This window comes from Crocodylus siamensis, chromosome 4 (genome assembly GCF_052110815.1).
Source record: "Crocodylus siamensis isolate JL-2025a chromosome 4, ASM5211081v1, whole genome shotgun sequence".
Lineage (NCBI taxonomy): Eukaryota > Metazoa > Chordata > Crocodylia > Crocodylidae > Crocodylus > Crocodylus siamensis.
The window spans coordinates 111463490-111483194 of record NC_143398.1 but is presented as its reverse complement, the minus strand read 5'-3'; the positions used below and the strand labels follow the sequence as shown (position 1 = coordinate 111483194).

The 19705-nt window shown below is 40.2% G+C and overlaps 1 protein-coding gene across 1 annotated transcript in view; it reads right to left on the bottom strand.

Annotated features, from left to right (window-relative positions):
* Positions 1-19705, bottom strand: part of IPO8 (importin 8) — a 73295-nt gene that overhangs the window by 24802 nt on the left and 28788 nt on the right. The window contains exons 8-15 of the mRNA XM_090043365.1: positions 19108-19192; positions 15563-15697; positions 13595-13694; positions 10503-10579; positions 6021-6137; positions 2908-2997; positions 1708-1873; positions 1074-1234 (exon numbers count right to left, since the gene is read on the bottom strand). Of these exons, the coding sequence (XP_089899491.1) occupies positions 1074-1234; positions 1708-1873; positions 2908-2997; positions 6021-6137; positions 10503-10579; positions 13595-13694; positions 15563-15697; positions 19108-19192 (931 nt within the window). The remainder of the gene's footprint in view (positions 1-1073; positions 1235-1707; positions 1874-2907; positions 2998-6020; positions 6138-10502; positions 10580-13594; positions 13695-15562; positions 15698-19107; positions 19193-19705) is intronic.

The window sequence follows — 19705 nt, the reverse complement described above, 5'->3', positions numbered from 1 at the left end:
ACCTGTAGTAACGCTATCACCTCTATCAATACTAAAAAGTATGCTAGGTAGTTTTGCAAGGGAAGTTTAGAAAACTTAAATACTTTCCCCTATGTTATTGCTAACTATGGTAAGCAGTAGGAAATGTTAAATAATCAAAGCTATTAAATACCCTGGATTGTTAAAAATAACAGGCTCCTGTTATATTATGTACTAAAGTACTTTAAGTTTATAATGTTTTAAAGAGAAATCATTGTCTCTGTTTTAAAGAGAAATCATGTAGTTTAACCCTCCCCTATCAATTTATGTTTTGTTACATTTTACAAAATAGATTATTGGTTGATATTTTTTAGGAAAGTGTTTGTTTTTTTAAATAGATTTAAGTTAGATTTTTTTTTAACTATCTTTGAAACCACTGTGTATTTGGACCTAAGCATTTACTTGCCCTATATTCAGCCTATGTGCGTGAACAGACAGCAAGCAGAACAAACTAGAACAAAACTAAGGGCACCTATATACATGTTCTGGGGTAGGGGGGAGAGAGGTGGCATTTTAATTAGAGTGGCTCTTGGAAGCTGCTCTAATTAAAACTCCCATAGCATCTCGTGTATCAAAATGGCAGGACACTGATTACACAGAGTCACTTTAACTAAAGCTCATTTGACAAGCTTTAGTTAAAGCACCCCTACTGCCATTATGAAACACAGGGATGCTGAATACATGAGACGCTGCAGCACACTGGAGCGTTCTCATTAGAACGCTCCAACAGACTCGATTAATCTCTGAGTCTTCTGATCGGAACTCAGAGCATGTGTAGAAGTGCCCTAAGAGACCAACTAGATGACAAGCCTATTACTCAGCATCTGAGTTGAAATACAAGGTAGACAGAAAAAATTGTGATAATTAAATTAGATTTTAAAGAATCTTCACTAATCTATGGCATTACACATGACAGAGGTGGGATTTTCCCATTATTTTAAATCTGACAGCATCCCCTTAAACAAATTTAATTTCAGGAAAAAAAATGCAGATCTCTTAAATACAGTAGGCCTGTGCAGCTCTGATTGCAATATTGTTTTATACTTGTCTCTTACCAGGTGTTGTGTCATGTCAACAGCGATGGTAGCAACCTCCTGACTGTACTCACAGATCATCTTCTGGATAACGTTAGTAAGGTCATCATTTTCTGTCTCTCTAACTATGTGCAACAGCTCCTGCATAACAGGTCTGACATATGGCTTTACATACTCCTTGGCTAAAACGATAAGCAAAATTAGGAAAAAACAACAATCCATTGAAACAAATACACAGTCTATCCCAAAATCATCTAGTATCCTACGGATCTATTAAGCAGAAACGTTTAAAATAATTTCTTTCAAGTAAAAGACTACTTGACAAAGCTGAACCAATGGCAATTATTAGATTCAAAGTAATTAAATAATTTGTCTGCTTTTATAGCTCACATTTATAATTCTGTTCACAAAAATGCTCTACTTCCATGGGAGAAGCATACCCCTACACCAGACAAAGGATTCTTTCCCAAACATACCTGATGTTTCAATTCAAACTTAAAAAAATAAATATCATTTAGTTTGATAAATGAAATGTGTTGAATTCAATTTTCTTGACACAAAAAGTATTTAGAAATACCTAAAGCAAACTGTAGCAACATATTGTCTATGTGGGAAAAATAATCAGTGTATACATGAATGAACAATTGTAACATACCTTGCTCCTGGTTACTTATTAGTGTTTGAAGCGCTATGGCCGCTTCTACTTTGACTGGCATTTCCTTATCATCAATTAGGCTCTTTTTTGCCAGCTCTACTGCATTTCTCAGGTTTAGTTCATTGTGGAATTTCAAAGTACTGAATGATCGAAGAACCCAACAGGACTACAGGCAAAAAGAAAATGAGTCAGAGCTATTGCAGTTCTGGCAACTGAAACATCACAGACAGAGCTCTTAATTGGTTTGCTCTTGTCACTCAATCATTTTTATGTTTGCAGAGTATACATATAATAACATACAACTGGTAGGTTTCACACTAAAGTGTTCCTTCTCCTTTGCCCCCAGTTCATATAATAAACAACTAAACTTTTATCAGTTTGGAGAAACCTTTCAGTTCCTTTTTTATGTGATGGAATGTACACTTAAGAAAATTCATAAAAATTATAGATTAATACAGGTACCAAAAGGCTCAGTTTAGAGTGATTCTCAACCAGGGAGCTAGGACACCTGGGGTTGACACCAGATCCTTTGAAGGGTACAACAAGACATGGAGAAATACACAAGGTGGCATGAAGAAATATCCAAGTAAGTGCAGGCACTGGCTTGTTCCTGCCTGGAGGATCTCCTTTCCCCACTGTCTGGTCCCTCTCCCAGAAGGTAAGCACTCTAAAATATTTTTGAAATTAGGTGCCACAATTCATAAAAGTTATTGAGGGGTGCCTGGACTCCAATGAGGGGTGCCTCAAGTCTAGTATAAAGCGCCTGGAGTCCAAAAGGTTTGAGAACCACTGGTTTAGCAATTAAGTCAAGTCTATTCTTAAAGTGGAATTAACTGCTTCTGAAACTTGTTTGCTTTTTTTAATTCTGTCCAGTAGCTCAAACTAGAGATCTGCTGCTGAATAATAGTCACAGAATGAGCTAACTCTACAGCTTACCGTGTAACTATGTTCAAGTTTTCTAGTCTGAGCTAAACGGTCAATGAAAATAGGACACTATGGAATTACAGGTAGTCATTTCTACCTGCAAATCATTTTAGATCAAAATGGTAAAAAGCTACTGCTACTAGTGCTTAGAAGTGAATTTTTGCAAAGGGGGCAATAATAATGACTACATTTCAATCTTAATTACTCAGAGAGAAATTAACCTATAAAGGAAAGAATCAAGACAAATACTGTCATCTATAAAAGCAGTGAACTTACTCTAGCTCTAAGATACCCCAGGTTAGACATGAACAATGGAAATACATGATTCTGTAGCATCAGTTCCATTTGATCCTTGAACACACTCTTCTGTTGGAGTAAACAAAAAATTATGTTCCAATAGCCTTACATTTTTATATATTTATTACTCAGCAATTTATTTATTCATCTTAAGAACTATAATACAAATGAATACCATAAATTTGAAACAGAATAACAATTTCCCTGCCTTCATGTCAACTAGTTTATCCCATTAATACATGTAGGATAATTTCTAGAAGACAAATGATCTCACACATTGAGTTCATAGCATCTGATGAAGTAAATTGTCACCAATGAAAGCTTGTGCCTCTTTGAGCAAGTCAGTCTCTAAGATGCCTTTGTGCCCTGCCTTCTGCCTGACTTCAGACTAACAAGGCTGACTACTTCTTTCTCTACACTTGAATTCTAAAACCATTATCACAAGCAGCAGGCCCACCCTGGTAAGGAAAATATCTCATACCACTAGTTACTAAATCCATGTTATTTCCTCTCTTAAAAGAACCTAATTCAAGTTGATCTTTATTTCACTTAAAACAAAAAGAACAATGTCAACAATGCAGCATGCCTCAAATACCTTACAAGCTACTACATGCATGAATAAAGAAGAACGTACACTTGGTAAGAAGTAAATTTGAGTTTCAAGCTTCCTGCTGCTGATATGAACCTTAAAACCAAATGATTTTCCCAGCTACAAAAATAACTTGTGCCTGTTTACATTTTCATTACTAGGGGAACCCTTTCTCCCTCCAACAATCTCTCTAGTGTGGGGTAAGGAAAAGTAGAAGTTACTAGAAGTTTCCTCCACATCATACAGTCAAACCTGGCAGTTCCCAAGGTATTTAGTTGCTTTAGTAACTACTAAATGACTGCGCAGTACCAAATGCTCAGTCGGAAGCATGTGTAGGCATGCCCAGCGTGTATTAATTCAGCGTTTCCCAACCAGTGTGCCATGGCACACTGGTGTGCCATCAGACATGTCCAGGTGTGCCATCAGACATGTCCAGGTGTGCCATGGCATTTTGGGCTGGAGCCATGCCCCGCCTGCTGCTGTTGCAGACACAGACAGAGAGCGTGGCTCCAGACAGGCAGGGGGTGTAGCTCCAGCCCAAAATGCTGTCCGGCTGGCTGTGCACTACCCCGCCCTGTCAGTGTCCAGCTGGCTGTGTGCCATGCCCCCCCACTGGTGTCCAGATGGCCACATGCTACCATCCACCGCCACCATGTCTGGTGTATCATGGTGCTTTTTTATTCAGCTAAGTGTGCCATGGCAAAAAAGGCTTGGAAACACTGTATTAATTTATGTGCAAACTCTCATGTTTGTCAACATACAAATGAGGAGCTCTCAGCTTGGTTGAGAAATTACCTTTACATGTCACAGGAATACTTAACCTGCCAAAGCCCCAAACTAAGACAATTTAGGGTAGGCAGAAAAAGTTTGCTCTGTTGGGAGAGCAAGTTCCCCTTTGTAAAGTATCTTATAACCTCATTGTCATGATTCAGTCTTTCACATATCAACAGTACAGTAAGATAAAAAACATTTTTTTTCAGGACAGACACACATGGGTCTATATAAAAAGGTTTGAGATGAAAAGCTGCTTAAATCAGGGTTGATGTCACTAGAAATCTATGCTTCTAGCTCCCTTTTTGTTGGTAAGCAACAATACTGTAGATCAGGAGCGGGCAAAATGTGGCCCGTGGGCTGGATGCGGCCTGCCAGGCCATTCTATCTGGCCCATGAGGCCCCTAAAAATTTAGAAAATTTATATTTATCTGCCCTGGGCTGCCTGTTATGTGGCCCTTGATGGCTTGCCAAAACTCAGTAAGCAACCCTCTGCCCAAAATAATTGCCCACCCTTGCTGTAGATGTAATCCTGGCTCCAGTGAAGTTGATGGTAATTTTGCTGCTACAGAGCCTGAATTTCACACTACACTTCTGGTGTGGGACTTCAAGGACTTTGTTAAATTAGTAATGTCCCTTATACCCAAAGTACAGTTTAAACATCCTACATAGTCAAGTTACATAATTCATACTGAGCAAATAACAGACATTTTTAAACAAGGAATTTCCAGCACAAAATGATTCAAAAACCCAAAATCCAGTCTCTTATTTCATCCTAAGATAATTACTCTTCAGTGATATTACTTTTAAGATAAAGACAACATGCTCGGGATTTTGAATAAAACAAAAGCACGAGCAAAAATATAATACTTTTAAATGTGGGTAGGGATGTATTAACATTCTGAAGAAATACTCTTAAAATTTGTGAGGATCTTATGATAGGAGAAAGGGTAGGAAAAGCTTGAATTCTTCCTTTATGTCCATTTTTTGGTTGCAGAGTGAACAATATCTAATCCCTGTTGGTGACACTGAAGCTAGAATCACCCGTTGTATGACAGAGGGTGGGCAGACTAGGCAACCTATTCCTGCAGCAGCTAGAAAATATTAATCATTGATTCCAGAACCCTACAAGATGACTGCTTTTTGCTGTGGGAAGGCATCATAATAATTAATGTGCCAAAGTTTTCATTACTGCTGGAGTGCATTTCCTAAGATGGTCCCATTTCAGCAATGCATCAGAAAATAACTGAGAAACTATTCTGCAACAAAGATGCTGGTATTTTGGGGGCTAGTGGAGAAGAAAGAATGAATGTAAATAAAAAGAGAGAAAACAAACAGTAGACCAAAAATTTTAAGTTATATAAAACAGCTTGTGATTGTTATTTTATAGTACAATTCTTTGGAGACGTTATTAATGTGATTAAGGATTAGCAAGAACTGCGAGGTAAAGTAGTATCTTTTATGACTAACTTGTACTGTTGGGAGAAAGAACCTGTTGGGCATCAAATACCCTTCATCAGGCCTGGCAAAGCAGAAGTTATGGTTCACATTAGAACAACTGCGTTAGTTGGATCTAATTTTGCCAATCAATTCTGCCCCTGCACCGTTGCATTTACAACAACACTGCTATGGAGAAGCAGCCACATTTTAAAAATGTGCATTTTAAAACAGAGAAGACAGAAGATAAATAGGATTACAATTGTATGCTTTTTACATGAACCCATCCACCTACCTTCAGTAAAATATCTGCTAGAGATCCTATCACATGCAATGCTCCGTCTTTCTTCCTTGGGTCAATGTTTGGCTCTGTTAAGATCTGATAACAAAATGCCATCATCTTTGGTAGTACCTAAACACAACAACAGAGAAAACATATTACCTTCCTTTCCTTCCAGGTGCCAGGCATCGAAGAGCTATTCACATCAAACAAATTTGTTGGTTTTGGAAAGGACTTGTGTCTCTGAGTAGATTTGGAAAAGTCTCCTGACAGAACCATTTATTGAACATAGTTTGTCAATGCACTTTGCAATCTTTATGCCATTCTGGAGGCTCTAATGCCATTTTGTCGCAATGGGTGCATCTACATGTGCACTTTACTGTGGAGTTGACTAATTAGCTCTGCAATACAGTGTCACTGTATACACATGCACCAGTACTAGGGCTCAGTAAATTAACTAACTCCACCACAAAATAGTACTGTCAAGGACAAGTACTATCTTATGGCGTAGTAATTAAGTGTGACGAAATGCAAACGTAGATGGTGACAGGGGCTGGCTGGGCGTGAGGCTGCAACATGTACAGGCTGCTTGCTGCATGGCTCCATGCTTTGGCATTCTCGTGCCCCAGCCAGCCCCTCTGATGCTACCACCCAGAGCCTGGGGCTGGCCCCCTTAAGTCTGCCGTCAGCCAGGGCTGCTCCACAACTTGCATATCAAATGGGCTTAATTTTTTCCAACTACAAGCCAAACAAAATTAAGTGTCAGGGCCAAACTAACTTCTTTTCTTCTCATGTATCAGTACAAATAGCTCTGCAGGAAAGCTAGGTCCTCATTTATACCTATACAACCCCTTTGCTTTTAACAGTTTAGAACTTAGTAAATGTTTCTGTAGCTGATGCAGGAGAAGGAATCCAATCTGGCTCACTCCATTTTCACTGATTGTTTTAATCATTGACATCAAAAGAGATTATTCTGAATATACAAACGGAGCACATTCAGATGATGCCATATTTATAGTCACTGTTTAAAACAAAAGTGAACATCAAAGTTTTATCTAAAACTCAGATGAACTGTTCCACTTTACATACAAGGGTCAATCAACAAACAAGACACAAAATTGCTTGCCTATTTTTAACTTTCACAATTTCTAATATTTAATTTTTTTGAAGTCCCACCTAAACTGGCTTTTCAGGATAATGCCTATATTCTTTAAGAAAACCACATTATTGCCTTAAGGGCTTTTTTCCAATCTATTTGGCAGATATTTTGTATTTTGACTTAAGCCAGAAGATACTAACAGATGAATGAGAAATTTAAAAATGCATCAGGGTAAAAGATACTCAGCTCTGAGATAATTAATTTCAATCTTTTTGACTTTTGTTTAAAGTTCTAAGCCTTAGTTATTCAAAGTTACCTTTTTTAAAATACAGAGCTTTAAGCAAAGAAAATTTCAAGTCTATTTTCAGTCAAATGCTTCAGAAAAATAATGAAGGCCACAATTTGCTACAAACATGAATCAGCTGGAAGACTAAGGATTACTAGCCAAGATGCACAATACTTGTCTTGGATATATCCAACAATACTAGAGATGCACTGATACATCAGTCTGCTACTGGGTCAGCACCAATATAAAGAAAATGGTCTATATAGGTAATTGGCCTGATAAATAGCCCGTACATGTATGCAGCTGCAGCGCAGCATGTAGGCAGTGAGGACCACAGCTGGCAGCATGGAAAGCTGCATGTAGCTGGTAAGACTGGTGTGGTGGAAGGGGAGGGGCACAGGGGAGGCAGATCAAGGGCCCCCATGGTGAGGAGGAAGTGGGGAAGGGGCTGGGGGGAAGGGGGCACGGGACAGAGCCATGGCTCGTCCGGGGGATGTGGGGAGAGGGGAGGGGTGGCTCCCACCACTGCTCCTGCCACTCATCTGGGACGGCATGGGGGGAAATGGGGGTGTCCCCGCATCTGTGAAGGGTGGGTGGCAGCACTGGGAGGTGGGGACTACAGGGTGGCTATGGCTATTTTTGGGGTGGCTGCAGCCCCCTCCCCCCCCACAGCCCTCACCACCACCTGCCTGGTGCTGCCCTGGCTGCAGCCCACTCTGCCCGTGCCCCACACTGATCTGGGGGGCACATGCCCCCCAAGTGCCCTTCTGGGGTACACACAGCATCACGAACCACACCCCCCCCCCTCCCCGGATGAGCCGTGGCTCCGTCCCACGCCCTGGCCCATCCCAGCTGGGCAGCACCTGTCCCAGCCCCACTCTCTCCCTCATCACAGGGGCTTTGATCTACACCCCCCCCCCTTGTCCCTTCGCTCCCTCCTCCCCTTCCACCACAACAGACTTACCAGCTGCATGCAACTGTATTGGAAATGAGATCAGTATTGGACGATATGCCTCCTTAAAATCAACTATCAGTATCAGCCCCAAAAATCTCTATCAGTGCACCCTAAACAATATCATGCCCTTTCCAATTTAAAAAAAAATAGCCCTTACAGTAATTAATACCAGACATTTTCCACTTACAATTCATATGCCAGATCTGGACCCCTGAGCCATTAGCCCTGAGGATTATTTGGCCCATGGGTCATCCACTGTGATGCAGAGTTGCTTTGCAGCTGGATCCAGGAGAACAGGGTTGGGCAACACTTGGGGCTAGGCCAGTGCACCAGATCATACCTGTGAATCAACCCTGCACTCTGACTTCATGCTGGTTCCAGTCTGTGGACCAGCCTTGTGCCACTCACCCAGGTTGCAGGACCAGATGAGTTGAACACCATTGGTTAATACCAGTGCCAATCAACATATTACACTTTTTTACATGCAAGTTATTATTGCTCTCTTTTCTTTGTACCTACTTTCCTTTCCAGGTTTCATTCTATTTCTCATCTTTTTGCCCTCTCCAATAAAAATTCCTGGTCTATCTTTTCCTGTTCTGTCTTCAGCATGTTCCTTTTCCCTTTTTCCATACTTTGTCCCTTGTACTTTACTAGCGTCTCCTCAAATGGTTCTAAATTCATTTTGTTACTGTACCCAAACAATGTCTCTTCCACCTAGTCCCTTTACATTCCCATATATCTTTACCCATTCACACAAACTTGTCACACACTTCACATTCAGAAAACCACACCTATTAGCCAAAAACTAATATATAAAAATAAAGGAGGATCATCCCTGTCCCAGGAAACATTCAGGTCAGAAACAGAACATCCATCTTACTAATGGAAGACAGGGAAATGTTAGAATTTCTATCACGGTGCTTTCCTTGGAAACAGCTCAGGAATAATGTACCTTCTTACCCTCTAATGTATAGGTAAATAATAAAAACAAAACCCTCAGTTGCCTCTACCTGCTAGAAGAGAGAAGTATTATTTTGCCTGGCTCTCTTCCTACTCAAGAGCTGGGAACTAGTGCTGCAAACTGGTAATGTGTGGTGACAAGGGATTTCTTCCTCTTCATCCCACCAACTTTTTTTTAGGTCTCCTTCCCCTTTAAGGAATTCCAATGCCTGCCTCTTACGCTGCTACTTTGAAGCTTTCCCTAGAACAGGACTTCTCAACCTTTTCAGAGTCCGGGCACCCATTCACAGCTTTTTGCAATGCGGTGGCACCCCCGTTGAGAACCACTGTTGTTGTGCTCAAGTGACCTCAGTGGTTCTCAGCTGGGTAACATTACCTCCAGGTAAAACTGCCCTGCATGTCTCTTCCACAGCCAGACTGGGGAGGACTGTGGCATGTGTGCAGGAGGACTCCTGAATTAGGGTCCTCTGATAACCCTGAAGTAAGGAGAAGAGCTGCCTCATGCTGCAGCCTTTCCCTAACTCTGCAAGCCTCTACCCAAAACAGAGGCACACAGGACAAGTAGACCAGCCTCATGAGCCTGTGTTTCTAGGAGGAGCATGGGGAGTGTGTGTGAACTGGGAAGAACTTCAGCAAAAGCCAGATCTCCTGTCTGCTCTAGGGCTATCAGAGCACCCTAATGCAGGATGAAGGCATGCATGCAACAGCCCTGTGTAAGGGGCAGTTTTACCTGGATGCTGCAGCAACTGTAATTCAGCACCCCAATTGGTTCCCCAGTTGAGAATCAAAGTCCTAGAAGCAGCTAAGTGAAATTAACTTCCTTCTTCTTGTCAATATTGCGGTCAATAGCAGTAAAAATTAACACGAATCAGGTCAGATCTCCTTCTGCCACAAGCTTAGGAAACTCTGAGCAACAATGGCAATAAGATTGTTTAAACTCAACAAGATATCATTGCATCTGCCTGAAGTCAGTTTTATTTTGCAATTTCATCTGGCAATTGCAAGGGCTGAAAATGTGTTTAAAAAAAAATGGATGTTTTGATTCAGCTAAAGTTGATAGCACTTCCCAGGAAAAAGTCTGACTGTTCATTAGCGTGTGGATTTTCCAAATCCCTGGGATGGTGCAGAACCATTTGACTAGAAAGGAAACCATTTTAAGAAACAATAAAATCTCTTGAAAAAAGAATGCCTTGGTACCTCTTTTCTCTTCTTTGCTGCAGTATAGAGGAGATTCTGTGCTGCTGTCGTAGGGGATGCATAATCCTCAAACACATCTAACAACATTTAAGAAAATGCTTTCAGTCACTGAATATTAAGTGTAATAAGGAAATGATGATAGATTTTCTTGAAATATATTGTACAATAGAGCAAAGGGTGTCACTGAATCAGGATGAGAACAAAATTGATTCCTGACATTCTTCATTCTATGAACTAAGACAACAGAATTTAAACAGCTTTGAAAATGTTGGTTGGCCCCCTGTCCTCCCTACAAACCAAGCACCTGTGTAATTCTTTTCTGTGGAAATTTATTTTTATCTGAAGTAAAAGAGAATGATGGCAGCATTCTTATTTTTTAACAACAAGAACAGTAACAGCTCCACCTCGCTGCCATGTACCATATAAACAAGATGGGAAATCTATTTTAGCTTAATTTCATTAAAACCTCATGATAAGCTCTTCAAACATATCCAGATCATACTTTTGAAACTACTGAAAGATATTTTTTTAGCTTTCTTTATTATAACAAGCCCTCCTTTAAACATACTGACAGCATATTTCATATCCTGAAAAATTTTTCTATTTGCAAAAGGCCTCTAATATGAATTCTTTTCATTCGGCATCACTTAACAGAAATGGGACAAGATCTGGAAATAAAAAGTTAATCTTCAATTTGGTAAAAATAAAATGTCTCTCCTAAAACCACTGACTAGTTAAAAAAAAATTGGGAGCTTCAGTAATGGAAAAACTGTCCTATCAAGACCGTGTTCTATACGGGAAAAGCTTACTTGGAAATCTGGTGGAAATGTTTGGAACTTGATAAAAAAGAATCTTCCTCTTCATCTAAACCACAAAATCTGAGAAACTTTTTTGAGTGTTGAAATACAAATTCTGAGTTAACATTTAAGAATAAATTTAGAAAAAATTTAAAATGTAAAAGCAGAGATGAGCAGAAGATAATGAGATTTGTGTTATGCAGTGGAAACTAGGAAAAAGGAGGAGGTGAATTATTGTACAGAAATGAAGAAACACAAGGGCTTGGCATTGACAGAAACAAGGAGGAGACCGGTGGGAGGAGAGGAAAGGAACACAAGACTTCTGTGGACGTTGATTTGGGTCGTGATAGCACTGTTGATATAAAATGAATGTCTGTGTATCTTTCACAGATTGGATTTTTTTAATGCTGTATCTTATTTTATGGGTTGGATTCATTAATAAAGTTAAAAACATTCTATTATTCCTGACATTTCTAAGATAAAAATCAGAGCAGAGAAAATATTAATAATAATTTTAGTTTCCAACTTCAGTATTTCTCACTAATCTATTCTACCTTATGGCAAAAATAAAAATAGAATTTGGTGTTTGTAGCTGAAAAACTAGATTCAGAGGTATATTAATAATATTTTGTGATGCTTTTTTCCTTGTAACAAATTTTCAGATTCTGTTTTCCATCATTCCAAAATATAGCTAAATTTCACACTTTTTGATATATTAATTAGGGAAAAAAGGTAGAACACCTCTTTGGTGCTCAGTTTGCTAGACTTTTCAGCTGAATTTGAATTCACTGTAGTTTGAAAACATTTCTTCAATGGGACCAATCTTGTAATGGAAGCAAGCGACTCATACTATAAACCTGGGTGAACGAGAGATTATTTCTTTGTTGCATTTCTGCACTTTGTCTTTAAAAGAATGCATATGCCTAATTTATTCAAATTTAGTAAAAACAAAAACTCCAGCAAACACTCAAAATATGACCAGCCTTGAATAAGGAGAGAACGAGTCAGGCATTCTGAACAGAGTTCCAGTGACTCACAGAAGGGTGTCATGTATAACAAATAATAATTCAGGGATTTTCAGGTGGAGTTAAAGGCTACGTAGAGACATTTGAGAGGTTAAATCGGGTTCAAAATGGCAGCCAAATTTAAACTTAGCTCTTTCTGATGCCAGCCTTACACTTACAGACACAGTCCCACTGACTAGCAGTCAGTGTAAATGTGTAACTGTACAGAAGTTCCATGCATACAAACCAGTTTAAAATTGCCCAGTTTAAGATAAACCTGGATCTATGCAGTATCAGACTCATTCAATTTAGTACAAACTGGTGCATGGAACTTCTGTACACTTTCCCTGCACAGCCCCAGGGCTGGGAAAACCCAGCCACCAGCCCCAGCCCTGGGGCTGCTCTTTTCACTCCCCTTTCTCCCCACACTAGTCTATTTTTTGCCTCCACCTCCTCTGGCCCCTTGCTCCACACCGCCAGCCAGTGCTCTCAAGCCCTATACCACAAGCCACTCTGGATGAAGCTATTTTTATCAGTGTTCAGGTGGTGGTGGGAGGAATGGGGGTGTAGGTTCACTTGGGAGGACCCCATCCCACCCATGGGTCATACCTGCTCCACCTACTCCACCAGCGGATCATGCCTGCTCCCCCCTACAACACCCACAGGTGACGCCTCCTCTTCCCCCCACCCACAGGTGGTGCTTGCTCCATACCCCACTCCACCTACAGGTCATACTAGCTTCCCCTACCCCTTGTGGGTCATGCCTGGCCCCCTTACCTCTCCTGTGGGTTGCACTGCCCCCCCACAGGTCATGCCTGCTCCCCCTACCCCCTGCAGGTCACACCTGCCCCCCCCCCCCAACCTCACCCACAGGTCATGCCTGCCCCCTCATGCCCCAGCAGACCCCCAATCTCCTCTAGCCTGCTGAACTCCCAACCCCCACAGCTAGCCCATCCATCCTGACTTACCTGGTATCAGACAGCCATTTTGAATCAATGTAACTTCCCCCTAACACCCAAGAATGTTTGTATTTAGCCAAAATGAAAAACTGAGCTTGGTCTATAGTGAATAAGCAACCTCTTAAAGTTTCACTTACAACTATAGCATGTTATTTAAAAGGACCAATCTAGCTTACATGGTGGACTCTCTTTCAATTACTAGGTACATTTTAAAGAAAACTCATTTTACTTTTAGAATCTTGAATATTGGGTGAAGATATAAAAGCTATAGTGCTGAATAAGGACAACTATAGTGAAAGCAGAGCCCTTAAAACATTAAGTAAAATATCTACCAAATTTCATGCGAATGTACTCATAAGGATCCTCCTGCCAGAGCTCTTCGTCTTCATCTTTGTAACACATTAGAGAGAATATCACTTCTTCTGTTATACTCTATGAGAGAAAAGTCAAATATATTTAAGTCCTAATTCAAAAATAGCTTTTTCCTCTGCAACAAACTAATTTACTGCTTTCTACCTTTTATACAACAGGGAGGTTCCTTTGTCCAGTGCTCCTTTAAATTATTGGTTTCTCACAGGGATAATCTCACAGAGTACATACCTGGCTTTTATGGCCAAGCATCTGATGAAGTAAGTTTCAGCCCACAAAAGCCTATAAGGTGCAAACTTATCCTGCCTTCTAGTTTACTGCGAACTCAGAAACCAATAGTGATATGGTGATACGGTTTGCAGGGCACAAACCAGTAACAGCAGAACATACTGTTCTGCACAGGGATTTTACAACATGACGCTTAGATGAAAGCAGATTTCTTATTTCTCCTTGATCCTCCTAATACTTGAGATTCATCTTCTGATAAGTTACCTAAGCCAAGTGTTTATGCTATGGAAAACATACAAAGAAAACCAATTTATCTTTAGCTGCTCCTCTATATTCTAATTACAAAATATAGGTTAATTTTCTCACAGGCTACGTTATCACTTCCTGTCCTTCTAAGGTCACTAGGTGAGTTAGTGCAGAGATTTGGAATGAGGTGTTATCAGTATTCAGATGACACCCATCTCTCTGTCTCTCCGTTCTGCAGGCTCTTGTCCTTATGCAGTGCCAGGCTATAGTGAGGGATTGGACGCGGGTGAACCAACTGAAAATGAATCCAGACAAGACAGAGGTGATGGTCGTACGCAGACCTTATGACTTACAGGTGCGATAGGGACATCTATCATTGATGGGACTCAGCCTCCCTTTGTCACTCAGATTTGCAGCCTTGGGATACTCCTGGATCCTGTTGCTGCACCTGGTTCTTCAGGTGGAATGGTGGCTAGGAGTGCCTTTAAGAAATTCCATCTGGAGAGAAGGCTACAACCATTTACTTCAGGTTCATATCCAGCTACCTTTGTTCATGCTATCGTAACCGGAAGGCTAGCCTACTGCAGCAGTGCCCTCTAATGAGGGGCTGCCCTTAATGACTGTACAGAAGCTCCAGCTCCTGGAACAACAGGGCCCACCTTCTGATGGAGATAGGCTGCCCAAAGAACATAACTCCAGTGCTTCTGAGTATGCACTGGCTTCTAATAGGTTTCCTGGCAAAATTCAAAGGTGCTGGTTTTGACCTAAAAGGCTCTAAATGGTTCAGGCACTAGGTACCTGAGGGAACTGCCTTCTCCCTTATGTTCTATCATGATCTTTAAGGTCAGCTGAAAGCAACCTTCTATACCATCTTCACACCAAGTTCACTCAGTAAAAATGCATAAGAAATTGTTCTTGGTAGTCATACCAAGACTCAGCTCTGGAACTCTCTCCCTCTAGTGGCACTTCAGAGCCTGAGCCTGGGCATCTTCCATGAATCAAATGTTTTTATTCAGGCAGGTTTTAGCAGTTGGAGTTAAAATTTTGGGATGCTGTCTAGGAAGTTTACTTTTCTTACACACAATTTATTTCAATATTTTTATCTACTGCTTTTTATTGTAAAGCTGCTCTGAGCCTTCTTTCGGGTGAGAGCTATATAGAAACCTAATAGTTTAAATAAATGAATCTTCTCTTCACAAAATCATACTGTGAACTCTACAGTATAATCATATCTGAGCACTAAAGACAGAGCTATAAAAAGAGTAAGACTATGACACCTTAAATAAAAGCAAATGATAAACAGATAAATATAGTAACAAAGCATATTTGTGTATATGTTAGTTTTCCCCTTGTTAGGTTGATGACAAGGTGAAATATTTCAAGTCCCTTGTAACAGATCAGAAGTTCCAATATCATCTGATGACATTTAGTGTTAACATCAGCGTTCTTCCACAGACCTGTATGTGTGGTTTCATCTGTTTCCAGGTTACAGAGTGAATGACCCCTTGGTTCAGATAGTTTAAGATCTGCTGAATGACACGTGGAGCAACATATTCTTTTTGCCTGTACTGGTCTACGATTTTCAAGAGAACCTAAGGGAATAGCAAATTTACTTTTTTTTAAATGAAACCTGATTATTGCCTCTCTCTCTTACATAAGCATATGAATGCATGCACAAACACGTGCGCACGTGCACACACATACACACACACCACAAACCTCTTAACAAAGACATAATGATAAGTCAATGTCAACTGAAGCAGAAATTCAGGTATTAATAATTTCTAAATTCCTTCTATCTAAAGATAAGAAATCTTTTATGCATTAAGGACCTAATCTTGAAAGCTTACATACATGCTTAACCTTGTTACCCTGGGGAGTTCCACAAGAAGATGGCTTATAAGAAAAAAGTTAGGTAAGTGCTGAAGTGTTTGAAGGCTCAGGTATTACAAAGGCCTCACCACCCAAGGAACAGGTGATAGCCTCACTTCTACACGTTAAAAAAAAAGTAAGGTACAGAATTTAAAGCTTAAATTTTCAAACTTGTATGTATAAAACTTTCCACCTAAATCTGTAAACAGGATATAAAACAGTGGTTCTCCACCTTTTTCAGATTCAGGACACTCTACCATAACGTTTCTGAATATGGCAGTATCCCAGTTAATAAACACTATTGTACTGCCTCAGCTTACCTCAGTGATTCTCAACCGGGATGCTGCCACTACTGGTGCAGCCAGATAAAACTATTCTCTCTAAATTGGTACTTGGGGCTGGTGCCCCTCTGGTCCCTCCAGTGATGCTACTGTTCCTATCAGTGTTAGATTTATCAGATAAACCTAATGATGCACACTCCTCCTGGCAACAGAGGCATACAGGACAGAGACACCTAGCTGGTTCCACACAGATAAAATACAGGAACCACACAGATAAATCTGCAAGTGGCCATAGTGTTGCCACCTCCAGGTGGCACAGTCCCATATGCCTCTGTTTGCAGAAGATGCCATGCAGGGCCAGCTGGGCTGGGAAGGGCTATGGCAGGAGCAGGCACTCCTCTGAAAGGCACTTCCCAAGCTGGCTCCACATAAGACATGTGTGGCAGTTTCACCTGCTGGCGGTAATGGCTGTTGCAATGCCCACATCGCAGCACCCCTGAAAACAACTCATAGCACCCCAGTTGAGAATCACCAATATAGGTGATGTTAGGTACCCAAACCTGAAAAGAGAACCCTAATTGACTTTGCCAAAAACACAGAAATTGAAACAACATTCTTAACTCTGTTACCTGCTGTAATCAATAGACCACATATCTTTCCTATTAACAGAAATGCAAATGAAAATTTAATTCTTTCCTTTCATTCTATAATGGAGACTTGCTATGCTCAGGAACATAAAATATTACAGTAGAAGGAAACTAATTTGTATGAATGACAGAAAAAATATTGTGAGTTACCAAGTATTGGAAACTGACAATCATATGAACAGTAATTAAAAAAAAAAAAATCAATGCACAGCAAAATATTCTCTAATAACTTATATCCTAAAGGGCAGTTTGTCTCATAATTTTTCACAGCAGAGTAATAAATCCCTTTGTGATTACACACACCCACACACACAGATACACACATTCTAGCTCATTTTGTCTTTTCTTAGTCTTTTATGCTACATATGCCTTAAGGCAAGGACTGTCTCTCTCACACAGGGTTTAGCACAATGTCAGCATTTAACAAGTAATAGAGTGTAGAAGGCTTAAGAATAGGACATTCTCTACAGGTCTCTCATTACATCTGCTGAAAAATGTGGTGAATCATTAATTTAAGAACCAGAAATGGAAGAGAGACCTCTGCAGATAATTCAGCCCATCTACCTGTGAGGTAAATTGTTTCCCATGATATTTAATCTGGTCTTTTTACAGATTTGGGTTTTAAACATTCCAACGAATGGGTTTGTGACCAGTGCCATTGGGAGATTATTTTACAGTTTAAAAAGTCTCACCATTGTACAGTGTTCAAACTGATTATATCAAAGTATTTTCCTTTTTAAATTCATCCATTACTACTAATTTTACCATTTGTACCTCCCTTAAGGTTCAGCCCTTTCAAATGTATGAGGAATTATCCTATATTCTTCTTAATAGACTTAAAATAACTATAAACATTTAATCTCACATATTTTGTGCCTGGGGTGAGCAGAGGATTTTGATATTTACAAATCTGGTTTAGTTCTGATCTGGAGAAAAATATTTCAAAATTCCCCACAAAAACAAATATGCCTTAGAGTATAGAACCCCTAGGGTTTTTGGTTCAGGGCCCATTTTCAAAGCAGGCTGCCTGCAGCCACAGGTCCTAGAAAGACAGGATGCCAGGGAGCTGCAAACCTAGAAGCCAGCAATTTTTGAACATGGCTTCCAAGCTCCCCCATCATTAGCCCTACCAGGATGAAGGATAATCAAGAGCTGGGGATTCCCAGCTAAGCCAGGAGCACTGAAGCTTAGAAGCAAGATTCATCAGCTTTCCTGGCTCTTCAGGGCCCAGCCTGGTGAGCAGTGGGCAATACAGGAACCTGGAAGCCTTTAAAGTCCTAGCTGAGCCAGAAGCCTGGAAGCAATACTGCCCAGGGCTTGCAAACTGCCAGCTCCCCACCAGCCCATCTATCTGGCTGAAGGCACAACAGGAGCTTGAAAATCCTGGCTGTGCTGGAAGCCTCAGAGTTTTTCATAGATTCATAGATATAAGGTTGGAAGGGACCTTGCAGATCTTCTAGTCCAACCCCCTGCCCTGGGCAGGAGAGAAAACTGGGCTCAAATGACCCCAGCTAGGTAATCATCAAGCCTCCTCTTAAAGAAGCCCAAGGTAGGAGCCAGCCGTGACCTACCTAGATCCTAGCTGTGCTGACTGTTTGGGAGTTTAGGTTCCAGAAAAGCTGCTGAGAAACTAGGAATCTGGAGGCCCAGGTTGTGAAGGAGTCAGTTGGGCAAGCTGGCAAGAAACTACGGAAGGTTTACTTGTGTTCCATAGCAGCCTTCATCACAACTGACCCATCTCCACAAAACATCCTAATGTTGGTGAAATGGCTTTCCCCAAAGTAATAACGTTCCATCAGAGATCTTCATTTTTATAAATTATACCTTTCAAGGTTTGTGTGTGTGGGCGTGCACACACATGTAAAGTCAATCTTGGCTGCTGCCCTCCAAAACACCTCCAATCTTGAATCTTCCTGGCAACACACTCAGTATAGAATCCAGTGTTCCAGGAGAGTTACAACAGACCTGCATACAAAGGGTGGCTTGGAAATGCATCGTTTTCTGAACTGATTCCCAGATGGAAATACCATTAACAGGTGTTCCAATTCATCTCTCACAACTACACTAAAAATTTGGCAAGTTGTTTTTTGCATCTTTAAAGGGGCTGACTGGATTCCTAACATCACATATACAGATGCTACAGGAAGGTAATGCACTTGTTCTGCAGCAGTTATCGTCATAACTCAGAAAAATAATCTTTACCTGTTGGATTCCCACAGCATAAGTCTTTAAAAAGAACTCTGAAAATTCAAAGTATTCTTTTGTGACATTTCCAGGACTTCCATACCTTTAAAAGAGAAGAGAATACAAGTGTTCACATTTGTAAGATAAGTCTTCGTCACCAAGTAATTTATTTAAATGGACACCATTCTAGACCATTAATTTCTTCATAATCTCTATTACTCTTTTTTTTTCAAAAAGCACAGTATTGTAGCCAATAAATAGCTGAACTATCATCACAGGAAATATATTTTATTTTTTATAAAAAATATTCATCCATGCCTTTATACTTTAAATTGAAACATGAGTAGGTGGCTATTAAGTTAGAAAAAAGCTGAACAAATTTTACTGGAAACAACAAGTACTAGCAAACTAAAACCTCAATATTTGGGAGATTAAGACAGTCCTAGTAATTTACAGCATTCAAGAAATACTCAAATGTAAACAGAAGTTGCTTGGACATAACATACGTATTGCTAATATTTCAAGAGCCACTGCACATATAAAATATACTATGTTTTAATTAATAATAAAGTTTCTAAGCTGATCTTGTTTTTTTACTATAATAGTATCTCTAATA